Genomic DNA, 13,667 nt, shown 5'->3' on the forward strand with positions numbered 1-13,667 from the left:
GTCCTCATTTCCACCATCCATTATTATGTTATTGTACTGTGGCACTGCTATTCCCTAATTCCAGGCAGAGCTTTCCAGAAATGACTGTAGGATCTGAATGGCATTCTGCAAGTTGCTGCATTTCCCAAAATTCTGTGCCTCTAACATTACAGTAAGGACTGGATTCCAACGCTCCATCCTAGGCAAAGATATTTTGGATTTCCAAATTCCACAATGGCAGAGAGCTGACAAAGTGCTGACATTTGTGCTATGCTAGGCCTGGCTGCTTTACAGATACAGTGTTCAAAAAATTACCTCACTACTTTGTTTTCTGAGTAAATTGATAATTTGTCTATGCATCAAGAAGGCCACTGCTGCGGAGTCCCTCATGTGAAAGCCTATTCATGGAATCTGGAGACATGTAGAATGGGTAGAACAAGCTGGGGATTTCTTTTCTATCTCCTCTTTGACTTTATGGCATCAATGTAGTTTACAGGATCAGTGATTCAAAACTTCTCAAAAAGAGGCCAGTCCTTACATGTGACACATAAAAGAGCCGATGTTCTATGAATTCCAAGCAAAGTGAAGGCAAATTTAATCACTTTTGAAATAGAGTAGAAGCTCTGTGAGACACAAGTGGACACAATGAGCTGTGCTCAGCAGAGAAGCCAGTGGCTCTCAGACCTGTCACCAGGCATTTGTGGAAAATCATTTAAAGAGAAGGATTTGATGGGATCCTGAGCACAAAGACTTCGCAAAGTTCATATGTACAGCTCATGGGAAATGTGGGTCACCATGCATAGCCTAATCTGTCAGACCAATCTCTGAATAGTGGAGAGGAGCCCCCTGAACAGCAGAGCAGAGCACAACATGCATCAGGCAGCCCCATGAGCTGCTCCAGTGCAGCTGCAATGCTGTGAGGATTTTGGAAGATTTGGTGCAGAAGGCAGAGCAGTAATGATGACAGATGTACTGAAGGTAGACAGTGCAAGTCTAGAGCAGTGACTAGGCATAGGAGGAATATAAGACCTTTAGGCACAGTGCAAGACTTGGGCATTCAGACAGGATAAGAAGGACCCCTTTTTAGTGAATAGAAGGAAGGCCAGGAGGTCAGTCAAAAATGACAAACACTTAAGGGCAAGTGCAACCCAATGCCTGGCCCCACCTGAGTTGCAGAACCATTGCTCTTATCAAAGCAGAGAGAAGGGACAGGTTCTCTCCCAAATAAGGAGAGAACCATGTCCTCTCCCAAATAAGCTATTAAGAAGTGAAGGATTTCTCTTCACTCAATCCCTAACTGCCTCCACACACATCCCTCTCAACTTGGGGCCAGCCAAGTAAAGGAGATTATCCCTGAGACAAAGCAGCATGAGGAGCTGTGTCAAATCCTTCCTGCACCATATGCCAGATCTGCAGAAGAATATCCTCCCACCTCCAGCACAGCTACTATGGGAGCACACACAAAGCGAGAGGCTGCAAAGGGTTACGGACACAGATTGTCTTTAGCTTAATGAAAATGTGAGATGTTATCAACAGTGAAGGAGTGGGAAACCCTTGCTCTGTGATGGTCTAGAAAACCTTGTAGCTGGAGTTGGACTGCAGCTGGCCGAGGTCACTCAGGTGCCAGTGGTCCAGTGTTGGGACGATCTTGGCCCCTATCTGTCCACGTACCATGCCATCAGCGAGGGGGAAGACATTCAGAGAGTTGGGACGTTCCTTCCTGCTAAACAGACAAACAGGGAGAGAGAGGAAAGTGTGTTAGCTGTGTACAAGGTTCTGACAGAAAACAAACAGCACACTAGTGTATATGAAATACTAGTTACTAACTGGACTGCAACTGTTACCCTCACATGGCAGCTGTCTGAACTCTGAACTCCCACACTTCCTTGGTGCTGGCTCTCAGTCCCATGGTGTTACTGCTAGAGTAATACCTTCTCCAGGGGAAACTCTTAAGATGGAGGGGGTCAGTGGCCATAACAGGTACAACTGACTGCTCAATCAGTATGAGAAATTTGGAGGAACATGAAAGTGCAGGGAACCACCAGCCAATTTAAGTCAGTGCTTCTGAGAAACAAAGGTACTGGAGGAAAATAAGAAACGGCAAACAACTCTCACAGCAAAAAATTAAAAGCTCCATAGCTACTAGAGATGTCACCACAGGGTGAGAAATAAGGCTTTTAAGTGTCATCTACATGAAACTTATGACATTCCACCCCAAATCTTCAACAACAGGAACCAGAGGGGTTGGATCACTTCCAATTTTAAGCAAGGAAGAGAGTATTTGTATTCTTTGATCTCCCTTGATACCCATATTACAATGCACTCACAATTCAAAAACTAAACAAAGATATAAATAATTGCATCACACATATTGCAGTGTGTTCTGATCATCCTCTCCTTTCTGGCTACTGCAGGGACTCACTAGCTGCAGGTTTGATTCTGAACATAAAAGCTGGTATAGGTTTTGAGACCAAGCTTCAGTGGGAGAAAATCTAGAGCGAGCAGTGGAGGTGGAAAGGCTGTGGCAGCAGCTTGCCGAATCCAGCAAATGGTTCAGGGTATCTCTAATTGACTCCAGTCCCTGCAGAGCTGAACTAAATTGATTCTCTGTGTGATGTGCACCCATACTTGGACTCAATCCTACTTCACCTATTCCTGCACAGGGCTTCTGCTTAATCTTGGGAGTGTGATGAAACCTGCTCTTCTGTAGCACGCTGTTAGTAACAGCAGACCTCCACGTGCCTTTCTCTAATGATCATCAGCATTGGGTGTCATGGCCAGGCTTGGAAACAAGAGCAGCCACCTCACCTGTGACCACGGCAAACAACTGCTACAGGGCCCCTGGGACACAGCAAACACACTAACACAGGGGGTGGTAGACCAGCCAGCTCTTTTAGGAAGGACAGAGATGGAGTGTCCAGCGGAGGAGACAATGTTTGCTGAGAGAAACCACAGCGCCCAACTTTCTCACTCCAAGCACTGCCCAGCCACCACAGCATGCTGCCTTGCTGCATCAGTGCCTACCTCAAATAGGCAAAAAGGCCTCCTGTGGCCTGTCCTAGATAGGCAAGATGGGGCAGAAAGGTATTTCCAGCATGGCCCGCTTGGGTTGCACTTTTCCTACGAATCTGCACTAAAATCCTCTCCTGAAGATACTACACTTGTACATGGATGTTTCATACACAAACCCTCTCAGAAAGGAGGCATCTAACTGGATTTTGGAGGAACACAAATCACTAACCTTTTCACACACCATTAACCTTTTCACAGGTAACAAGCAAAAGAACAAGAGGAAATGTCCTCAAGTTGCATCAGGGTAGGTTCAGGTTGGATACTGCAGAAAATTTCTTCACTCAAAGACTGGTTAAGCATGGAAACATGTTGCCCAGGGCAGCAGTGGAGTCACAATCCCCCGAAGCATTCAAAAGGCGTGTGGATGTGGCACTTTGCGATATGATTTATTGGGCGTGAGGGCATCTGGTTGAAGGTCAGATTTTATGACCTTGGAGGTCTTTTTCAACCGTAATGATTCTATCATTCTCCACAGATTCAAACCCAGACTTCTATGTGATAGGAATTGTTAGTATCCTTGTAGCTTTTCCTTTTCACTACCAAAGGCATCTTGCTATTTGTGACTTACATAAGGGCTGAAGGTTTAGTGAAAACATTCTACTGCTCTTTGTCTAAATCCCAGTTTATGACTGTAACTTGCCACTTACATCTGCTCCTACTAGATCATGATGCCAAAGGACAATTACCTCTGCCTGTCTGCTGTAGGTACTTCTCTTTATCCCACTGCTATCATTCCAAGGACCTGAAAGTTTCTAACAGTTGGGTTTCAAGTTTCTACAAAAGTTTCTAAATAATATACTAGGGAAATGTTTCCCCTCCTAGGAAATCTTCACCCTGGCACTGATACAAGCACCACAGAAAGTAGAGTTAATTATGTGTAAGAGATCATAAAGGTATTCAAAACTAGAAATCAGAGTCACCTTATGCTACAATATCAGAAAATTCTTAGTTATACAGTTTAAGAAATGACCCAAGGATTCCTAAGAGTTTACTTAAAAAAAAAACAAAAAAACCACCTCTCTCTTTTTTATGCAAAAAACAAAACTGGGCCATTTTTTGAGATGCTTTAACCATTACTTTTATATCTTTCCTTTTCTTCAGGACCGAATTATAGTTTTAAGAGAGTCTTGCTTTCATAGGTCTATGGAGCAGGAGAAAGTTTCCTATAACTGCAGAACAGTCCTTGTCAAACCAGTGGTGCAGCCAGAATATTCTAGTAACTATGCTGGAATGACTTGACATAACTCACTGATAGCACTGAGACAAAAGCTGCCCCTAAAGTATGCTGACAGACATTAAATTATACTTTTTCTTTTTTGTTGATATGCAAACACATACATACTTAACACACAAGGAAATACAGGAACCACCAAATAGAGAGGAAATGTGTGAATTTCATAGTTCCTGTTAAAGAGGTACAGGCTCTCTGTAGCATCAGAAGCTGTAGAATCTTCAGGAAAGAATTTTAGCACAGACTGTTAGGAAATTTCCTTGATGGAAACCTTTGGAAACACCTTCAAGCCTCTTCAAAACTCCCAGGAAAGGGGAAGGAAGAGCTAACTCTAGTTTTGCAGTCCTGAAGTTGGTTACCAAATTTAAATGCAAATAAATTTAAAGTATTCTCATTTAGATTCATCCTGGTCTAAACTTTGGGTGCTGCAGTTGCTCTCATATACCCAAATCTTTCCAGGATCAGCCAGGGTGAGTCTTAACACTTGACAGTTCCACCTTGAGTTACAAGGTGAACAGCACACTCTCCAATAAAGGTTTCCAGAAGCCAAAACCTGGATTAGCATGTTCTACAAGCAACATCCTAAAGTTTACAAAACATTACAAAACTACAGTTTGTTAGCCAGCACTTAAAGAGGAGAACTAGTCTCTTTGGAGGCTCTGTGCACAGCACTCCCTGCCCAATCATCAGCCGAAAGTGCCTTTGGAAACCTATTGACATTGACACTTGCTCTACTTCCACTCAAAAATAAGGCGTGGCTTGCTCTCTAGTGTAAAATAAGAGAGAAGAAATTTCTTTGAACCTGAGGGAATTGCATGAAACTGTGTCAGGGGAGTTTTAGGCTGAATTTCAGGAAAAGGTTCTTCCCCCAGATGGTGTTGGGCACTGAACAGGCTCTCCAGGGAATGGTCATGATCCCAAGGCTGCCAGAGCTCCAGGAGCATTTGGACAACGTTCTGAGGCACAGGATGGGATTGTTGGGGTGTCTGTAGAGGGACAGGATCTGGATTTGATAATTCTTATGGCCCCTCCCAACTCGGGATATTCTACAATTCTATGGATCTATGATTCTATGACTTTTTAAAATATTAGGGGATGTGAAGTGTAAACATCCCATCTCAGACATCTGATCCTGTTTTGGTAACAAACTTGTGTGTCTTCTGCATTTGCATGCATAAGCTTCTCCCTGCTGTGTTATCCCAGCTCCATGGCTCCCTCTGCACCCCTGAACCAGCAAGTGTAGCACAGGTGCCAGTAGACACAGAGAGCAAATATGCCAGTACAGTACATTCTCACCATCACACTGTCACCACTCCACAGCAACCTCCAACACTTGGATTAATTAAGTTCAGATGCAGAAATAGGATTTACCTTTTCCTCCAGGACTGGCGATGACTGCAGTGACAAACATAACAGCCAAACAGCAGCAATTCCACAAAAAGCGAGACAAAAAGAACAACCATTAGAGAGCAAATGTCATGCAAACATGCAACCTAACACAGACACAAGGTACATGTGCACTGCAACCCCCATGCCATGTTGAAGTGGGTACTGTGGATGAGACAGCCTGGTCAGAGAATGAGAAAACTAAATAAGTTTTCCCAGAATCAGTCTGACAGACTTTAGGGAGTTGAAGATAAACAATGATAGCTCATTTTCATAAACAACCTGCAGGTGGTGTTTTCCTACTCTCTGTTTTCTTGGTTTTTGCAATGACTGTTTATAAGAAAGGCATCTTGTCAATTAGCCAATCATGCGAAATGTATTGATTAATTGACCAACCAGGTCTATCTGTATTGGAACAATGTATAAAAGAGGATCTGAAGTAAAGAGGCGAGCTTTATGCAAACCAGCCTTCTGGAGAATCTGTATCATTTCTTACTCAATAGCAACAGGTACAAACTCATTACACCTCTTGGATGGCCATTGATACACACCACCCCCACAAAAGTTGTGGCACAAACTTCTCCCTAGCCCCATTTATTTTAAATAAATGCACCCAAATTTGTTCCACAGGTCATGAGAAATTATGCCTGTTCCCCCACCCCGTGCACTAAGATCCACAAACACCGGTGTTCCTCCCTCCAGCTGTGCAATTACATCAAAACTCACCTGGCCCAGGGGCTGTGCACAAGCACAACAAACAGAGCTACACACGCACACACCCAAACACACACACACAAAGCTGAAAATTAAGGAAAAACTCCCATTTCCCACTAGTAGCTCCTACAGACTTGGATCACAGTCCCATCATGGGCTTTTCACAGACATACAGTGTTTCTCTTCAAGGACACTAGCAATGTGCCACACTTAAAGGATAAAAGACTAATTTCTCTGACATGAAAAGGTAATTCTTGATGAAAATTTTGCCCTTCACCAACAGAGACTGGCACTCTTGTAGATACAACCAGCAACACTTTTCACTGGGCAACTCTTTCATGGAATTTTAACATAAAGCCATAATTAATATCAGCTTATTTAAGAGTCAGGGAAGCAAATGCTTTTAAGCTTTCAAGCAAGGAAGAAATTAATAACTATTTCTACTACACAGTCCACCTCAGGAGCTGGACTTCAATGATGCTTGTGGCTCCCTTTCAACTCAGGATATTCTATGATTCTATGACTCAAAAGCTGGCAGGTGCACACAGGACTCATCCTTTAAAAGTGAGATGTTCTAAGTTTGCTTTTGTCTACGATACTTTTAGATTTTACTGTAAGCACTTCCACAGATATATTCTTACTTCCAGAAGTGTAAGCTGGGAGAGAAACAAGCCTAACACACTTATCCATTCCATCTCTAAGACTAGGATCAGACCATGTTCTGGGAACTCACTCTGGATTTCCAGACTGTGAGGGAGAGAAAAGAAGGAAGAAAAACAGTCTCATAAGGGAAATTTTATGAATAGATGAGCACTTACAAGCTACTGGTTCTTTTTAGACCATGTCTTCTCTCAAGCTTTCTACACCCCTCATCTCCTAGGAAAGCTGACATCTAGCTGGTTTTTTTGTTTGTTTTTCTCAATTGATTCCTCTATTTTAGACAATTTATTTCTAGTCAGAACCCAAATACTACAGGAAGGGAGAAAAATCCCTTTCTTGGACATAAATAGGATTTTTGGTGACTGACAGAAGGTTTTCTCTGAAAGAACAACAGTTGAAAAAATCCTGTAATGGCTAATGCATTTAATTGCTATGGTTTTGCTGCCTATCCCACATACAAAGACTCATAAACACACAAACATTTTATTTGACACCTTCAGCTATTCTGTAGATAAACTTCTACACACTACCTAAGAATATGAACGTGTTTTCCAGAGGCCCCATCAATAGCAGCATGATCAAGCCTCACCTTTGTAAAACAACATAGAAAGCTCCTCACCATCAAGTACCCACAACTCACCCAGAACCCATTAAAACAGAGCTTCAGCTACAATCCGTGTCCCCAGGGAAAGGTCCTGCTCTGTTTTCTCTTTCAAACACGCACACTCAGTGTGTAAGTTTCCAGGTGACACGTGTCACACAGAAAGGTCATGACCCTACCTCCTCCCGGGTACACTGCCCTCAGTTTGGTTATTTCCCCCAACTTGCTGCATCTTAGATCGCTCAATGTGTTCCACATAGGTCTGGATCATCTGTGAGGAGAGAAAAATCCATGAGGCAAACAGATGAGAAGGAAAGGCTCATTTTCTGCTTTTGTTTAACTTCCTATGGTATCCGCTTCCAATCCCCTGGGGTTTTTTGCAGACTTCCTTGTGTTTACTGTTGCCTTCTAAGCTGATGGTCTAACCTGATAGAAAATTTGTCAGCAAATAGTGTTCAAAATCACTTCAGCTAAATCTCACAACCAAAGAGCTTTGAAAAAACAACATAAGCCTGGAGGCTCATTGGCAATGGGAGATGAGGTAGCAGGGCACTGTGCACAGCATCACAGAACAGCTGAGATTGGAAGGAATGTCCTACAGTCCATTAGCCTATTCCCTGCTGAAATAGGGCCACACAGAGCAGGCAGCCACAGGACCGCATCCAGGTGGCTTATGAATATCTCTAAGGAAGGAGACTCCAACACGCCTCTCAACAACCTGTGCCAGGGCTAACTGCCCTTGCAGGAAACTAGTTTTTATTACTTTGTTCAGAGTGAGTTTTCTGTGTCTTAGTTTGTGCCAGCTGTCTCCACTGGGTACCAGTGAACACAGCCTGTCTCCATCCTCTTTACACCCTCCAGTCAGGTATTTCTGATGTTCCCAAAGTTCAGCTCTAGCCATCACTAGGATTGTAAAGCTGAGTTCTTTGACATGGTATAGTCATGTACATATAGACAAAGAGCTTATTTATTTAGAAAGATGATATCCTACCTCTGTGTGACGCTGATGCAGAGCATTATACTCCTTCTTCATTTCTGATTCACGTTCTTCCAGTCGAGAAACTGCCAAGAGAAGATTCCCAACTATCAGCTAACATACGCCTGGCACTCAAAATAAACTATTTGAGAAACAAAGCCTATTTTTTTAGAAATTAATTTACACCTACTTGTCACAGACATAATTTATGAAAAATCCTTTCTTTAGGATCTTTTCTCCTGAGAAGCTGAGAGACCTCAGAAACGAAATGCAAACAATAATTATCTGCTGCTGTGGAATGCAACAACTGCATCTTTGACTGGTCTCATGTGGCTGTTTTTAATTAATGGCCAGTCACAGTCCAGCTATCTCAGACTCTCTGGTCAGTCACAAGATTTTATTATCATTCCTTTCTATTCCTTGCTAGCCTTCTGATTAAATCCTTTCTTCTATTCTTTTAGTAAGTTTTATTATATCATTTTCTTTTAATATAATATATATCATAAAATAATAAATCAGCCTTCTGAAACATGGAGTCAAGATTCTCATCTCTTCCCTCATCCTGGGACCCCTGTGAACACCACCACACCTACTGAATAAAACAAACAGAATTGTGGGATTTGGTCTTTGTTATACTCTTAGTTCATGGGTACCTGCATGTTCCCAATTTTGCACTATAAATGCAATAAAACACCAAAAGTCTTTCAGCAGTAGCTTGGTGCCCTGTAAGCATCTTAGTTTGGCAACAATTTATTGTCCTCTGGACTGGCTCTTCTGGCTACTTGAGGAGCAGGAGTAATGGATGAAACACCAACAAATTCTGAGGGGAACTTCAATGCCTGCACCTATTAAGGAAATATTTGTAAAAACAAATACACAAACTCAGTAAGTAAGTGAGTAAGTGACTAACTAATTAATGTGATGATTTTTTTAAGAATGGAATATTATAAAAGGAGAAACTGGAAACCAGGTTTCAAAGGCCCAAATCTTACACCTGGAGAGACTGACCACAAAAGAGAAGAAATGTAGCCTCTACTGAATTAGTGTGGGTATATCCCACCCTTGGGAAAGCTCAGAATTTTACATCAAAGTAAGTCATAACCAGATATTTTGGGTTTTGCACAAATTACATTAAACCAAAAAAATATATGAAAATTATTTTTAAAGTAGCACTGTATGTGTGTGGAAGGCATGTGTATAATGATGTCTGGTGCACAGCTTTGCTTACTCTGGTCTGCATAGTTTTTGGTCTTCAGCTCCAGCTGTCGAGTCTGAAATTCAAGGTGCTCCACTTGGATTTGTAGTTCTTTCTTCTCCTGTTCCAGTGCATCTTCAAACTCTATGAACTTCTGCATAGGGAAGAAGTGGAGAAGGAGGCACAGATGAGGATTACATGCAAAATGGGTTTGCCCTAACATGACCCTTCCTCTCCTCACAAAAATAGAAACTTGAGAGAATATAAAGTGAGGGAATATAAATTACTAAAACAGAAATAAGAATTTTTAAGTACTGTAGGTAGCACAACAGCGCTTTATCAAGGTGAAGAATCTATTTTTACATTAGAAACTTATTGTTATCTTTAATGCATAATAAAGGTATAAACTATGGTCCAACATGAGTTCTGTAAACCAGCACAACTTTATCATCTTCAGCAATGTCGGTCTTCTTTGTGCCAGGCTGAATTTTGATTCCTGTTAATTTGATGTCACAGAAGAAAAATTTTATTTAGAATCATGTATTTAAAAATACCTATGTCAGAAACTTTCAGACTAACTTTTCTAATGATGCAAATGTAGAGAGCTCCATCCAAAATTCCTGTGGAGGGACAAGTCTTGCAGAAATATGCAAGTCTTTTGGAAACTAAGCTCCAACTCTGGTGCTGCTCACTCCCATTATCACCAACACAGAGGCAGTAGCACGCAGCAGTGTGACTCCTGCACAGGACACTGGACCAAAAGAAAGGTTTTAGAGATACACTCATTTCACAATGAAAACACAACAGGAAAATACCTGATTTCAGGGTGTTCTTTCTGTACACTGTCACTTCTTGCCTGCAAGCTTTAGTGACTCCCTGCTGTGGGTATCAGTACACAAGAACGTGGAACATTCTGTTCAGCTCCACTGTGGGATATTACACAACTCATGGTAGGAACTGGAGCCACAGGGGCTCCATATAATTAAATATCATATAGTATCATAAAATACCATTAAATCATATAATATATAATATAATAAAGCATCATATCATATAATAAAGTATCACGAAATATTTAAACTAAGCAGGATCCCTGGGAAGTGAATGCAACTCCACATCTCTGCAAGACCACTGTGATACATGGTTATCAGAAGTTTTCTGCAGAATACACTAATGCAATAATGACCCATAGCCCACACATCTAGGTTTAGAAACAGCTGCTTCTAGTACCATCCCAGACACAAACTGGTGGGAAAGTCTCTAAGGCTCAGAGAATACATGCCTCTCTCCAGCAAACCAAGCCTGAATGTTACCACCAGGCTCACAAGGCCACAGTACTGCAAAGCTATCCCACCAGCTGCAGTACACATCCTGGCCTGGCTTATAAACCCAAAAATTCAAGTCTCGTTACATTACTCCTGAATAATTCCACCCAACAAAGCAAAAAGTACAGCATTATTTAAAGCACCCAGTCCAGTAACTAGAATATCTAGCTGAGCTGCATGAGCATGGCTAGGGTTGGGAGCAGCCGTGGATCTGGACCTGCTGAGGATGACAGTGGATGACAGGAAATTAAGATAAACAGGCTTTAATCCACCCTTAAAAATGTTTATGGGCCAAGAGGAACCCACAGAAATTAAGAGAGGCCTGTGAAGAGCTCACAAGGCTCTGCTCCTGACCCTGCCTCTCTCTCTCTCCATCTGTTTGCCAAATCCTCCTGAGGCCCAGACCCATTAGATTCACCAGCACATGCACACTGGCTGGAGAAACCTCCTCTCTCTAAAAGCATGGATAATGGGGAGGAAAATCCCTCTCCTTCTGCCCTCTGCATGGGGTAAGTGTTCTCTCCACAAACGTCACTGCTCAGGGGCATGAGAATTTCAATTTAACAAATTAAAGCTTTGTTTTATTTCAAAAGAGACAAATACTTATAAGAATCTTTTTGTGGCAAAGACTCTCAGGGAAACTAACACACTTGAATGCTCAGTAAGATTATTTGTTAAATTTTGCACATGAACCAATTTGCACTACTGGACTCTCAGAGTAAACCCTCTGCCCATTCCCTACTGCTTTTACTGGAATTATTAGCAGGGACACTGGAACCATCATTATAAATTGGATTCTTTCTGCAGATGACTGAAAGCCATGTTATCTATGATTCTTGCAAACTTTTAAAACTGCTCAGTTAATTCCTGGGAGCAGTGACTCAGTTTGCATTCCTATATATTTGTATTTATAGAAACAATCAAACACACTTCAGCCATTTCTTGCTTCCCTGCATCAGTGTTCTGCAGTGCCTTTAACCTCTAACTGGACTTTTAACTTTATTTCTCTTCTTGTCCAAATTTACTGTAATAAGGGCTTGGGGGTTTTTCCCACTTATGGCTGTTTTGCACAGAATTTTCTAGAAACAGCAGCAATGCCAACACCTTTCTTCCGTTATAAAGAAGTAATCTAAGAGGCTAAACATTTACTTATTAATTACATTTTAAGATTGTTCAAGGGTTTAGATTTTTAAATGTGTTTCTTCCTGAGATGTCGGTTAAACACTGAAATCCCTTAGTCACTCACCCAGCAACCTCTTTTATAGATTCTGAGAACTTTATAAAACAACCTGCTTTGTGAATTTATTTATTTTTGTGGATTTATTTTTGAATGCTTTTTCAGAACAACAATATAATTTCAGAATGAATAAAAGAGGAAAAGAAGACCTAACAGACACTGACAATGAGCTGAGAAGCAGCAGTTCCACTTGCTCCATCTAGAGGCTGATGGAAATTATTCCAAGAGAGTGTTTTCCTGGTATAATCTCTACCTCATAGGATTTTGCTGGAAGCACTCTGTGCTAAAGCTTTACTGATGAACAATTAATTACAGCCAAGGGCTAAATCCCCATCACATCGTAGTGGCTCAGCTTCCATAATTTCCTTGCTCCCATTTCTCCACACAGGAACATGCAACACCCCCTCCTCCCCGCTCTTAACTTTAACTCTTCTACAAATATGGCTCATTCTTTTTCCTCATACTTGTCTATTTTGAAACCCAAAAGTAATCAAAGAAACATAAAACTAGAAATCAATTAAGCACCTGGAAAAGAGACATGGAGACAACTATATTAAAAATTAATATTGCCTTAAGCTTTTGTAGGGCAGAACAGCATTTTGGCTAAAAGCACTGCAGGATGGCCCATCCTGGTGCTGAGGAGATCAAATGATGGCATTTGTGTGCAGGGGCCCAAGGCCTTGACCCAGTTCCTGGCTGTGCAGCACCTTGTACCTGCTCTGACATCAGAATTCATTTCACCTAAGCTTCTCCATTCTCATCACAAGTTCTAACAGCAGCAAAAGTCCCAAATCCAGAGTGAAGTGAGCAGCTAACACAGCAGGAAAGGGAGAGGATTCCTTGTAGCAATGTATCTGAACAACTTAGACCTTAAGTTGTTCAGCCCTATCATCTGTAACTGTTCCTATTAGAATTTTCTCAGCGCACAGTGGAATTCATCAAGAGTACTAAGTCATAAACTGTGCTAAAATAAGAACAAAGAAACTGAGAGACTGCATACCAGGATCTCAAGAACTAGATAACAGAGGACTGTAGAACACCTGCATGGTGATCAATCACAGACACTGAGAAATGGAGGCAGAGAACGAGTGAACAAGACAAAGGCACCAATCAAGAAGTGTGATCTTAGTATTTTGTAGAATCTATAAAGGTGTGTGTAACGTAAATAATAAATGGCTTCTGCTTGACCATATCGGTCAGTTGTTCAGGAGTCCTGGTTTACCCACAATAATTCCTGCCAGGGCTTTGCCCAAGGAAGATGTTCCTAATGTCCAGATGTCACTGCTGCTCA

General features: G+C 41.7%; 1 protein-coding gene across 21 annotated transcripts in view; it reads right to left on the reverse strand.

The window, feature by feature from the left end:
* Positions 1–13,667, reverse strand: part of MAPK8IP3 (mitogen-activated protein kinase 8 interacting protein 3) — a 73,694-nt gene that overhangs the window by 41,535 nt on the left and 18,492 nt on the right. For 16 of the 21 annotated variants that reach the window (XR_007778841.1, XR_007778838.1, XR_007778839.1 and 13 more), the window contains exons 2-6: positions 9,848–9,968; positions 8,635–8,705; positions 7,823–7,914; positions 5,654–5,677; positions 1,651–1,702 (exon numbers count right to left, since the gene is read on the reverse strand). Coding sequence is in view for 17 of the 21 variants with exons in the window: in XM_050980102.1 (XP_050836059.1) it covers positions 1,651–1,702; positions 5,654–5,677; positions 7,823–7,914; positions 8,635–8,705; positions 9,848–9,968 (360 nt within the window). In the remaining 4 variants the exon portion in view is untranslated. Of the gene's footprint in view, positions 1–1,557; positions 1,703–5,653; positions 5,678–7,822; positions 7,915–8,634; positions 8,706–9,847; positions 9,969–13,667 lie in introns of all 21 variants that reach the window. The other 5 variants (XM_050980093.1, XM_050980096.1, XM_050980110.1 and 2 more) reach the window with 5 other exon arrangements.

This window comes from Serinus canaria, chromosome 14, assembly GCF_022539315.1.
Source record: "Serinus canaria isolate serCan28SL12 chromosome 14, serCan2020, whole genome shotgun sequence".
In the NCBI taxonomy this organism is placed as follows: domain Eukaryota; kingdom Metazoa; phylum Chordata; class Aves; order Passeriformes; family Fringillidae; genus Serinus; species Serinus canaria.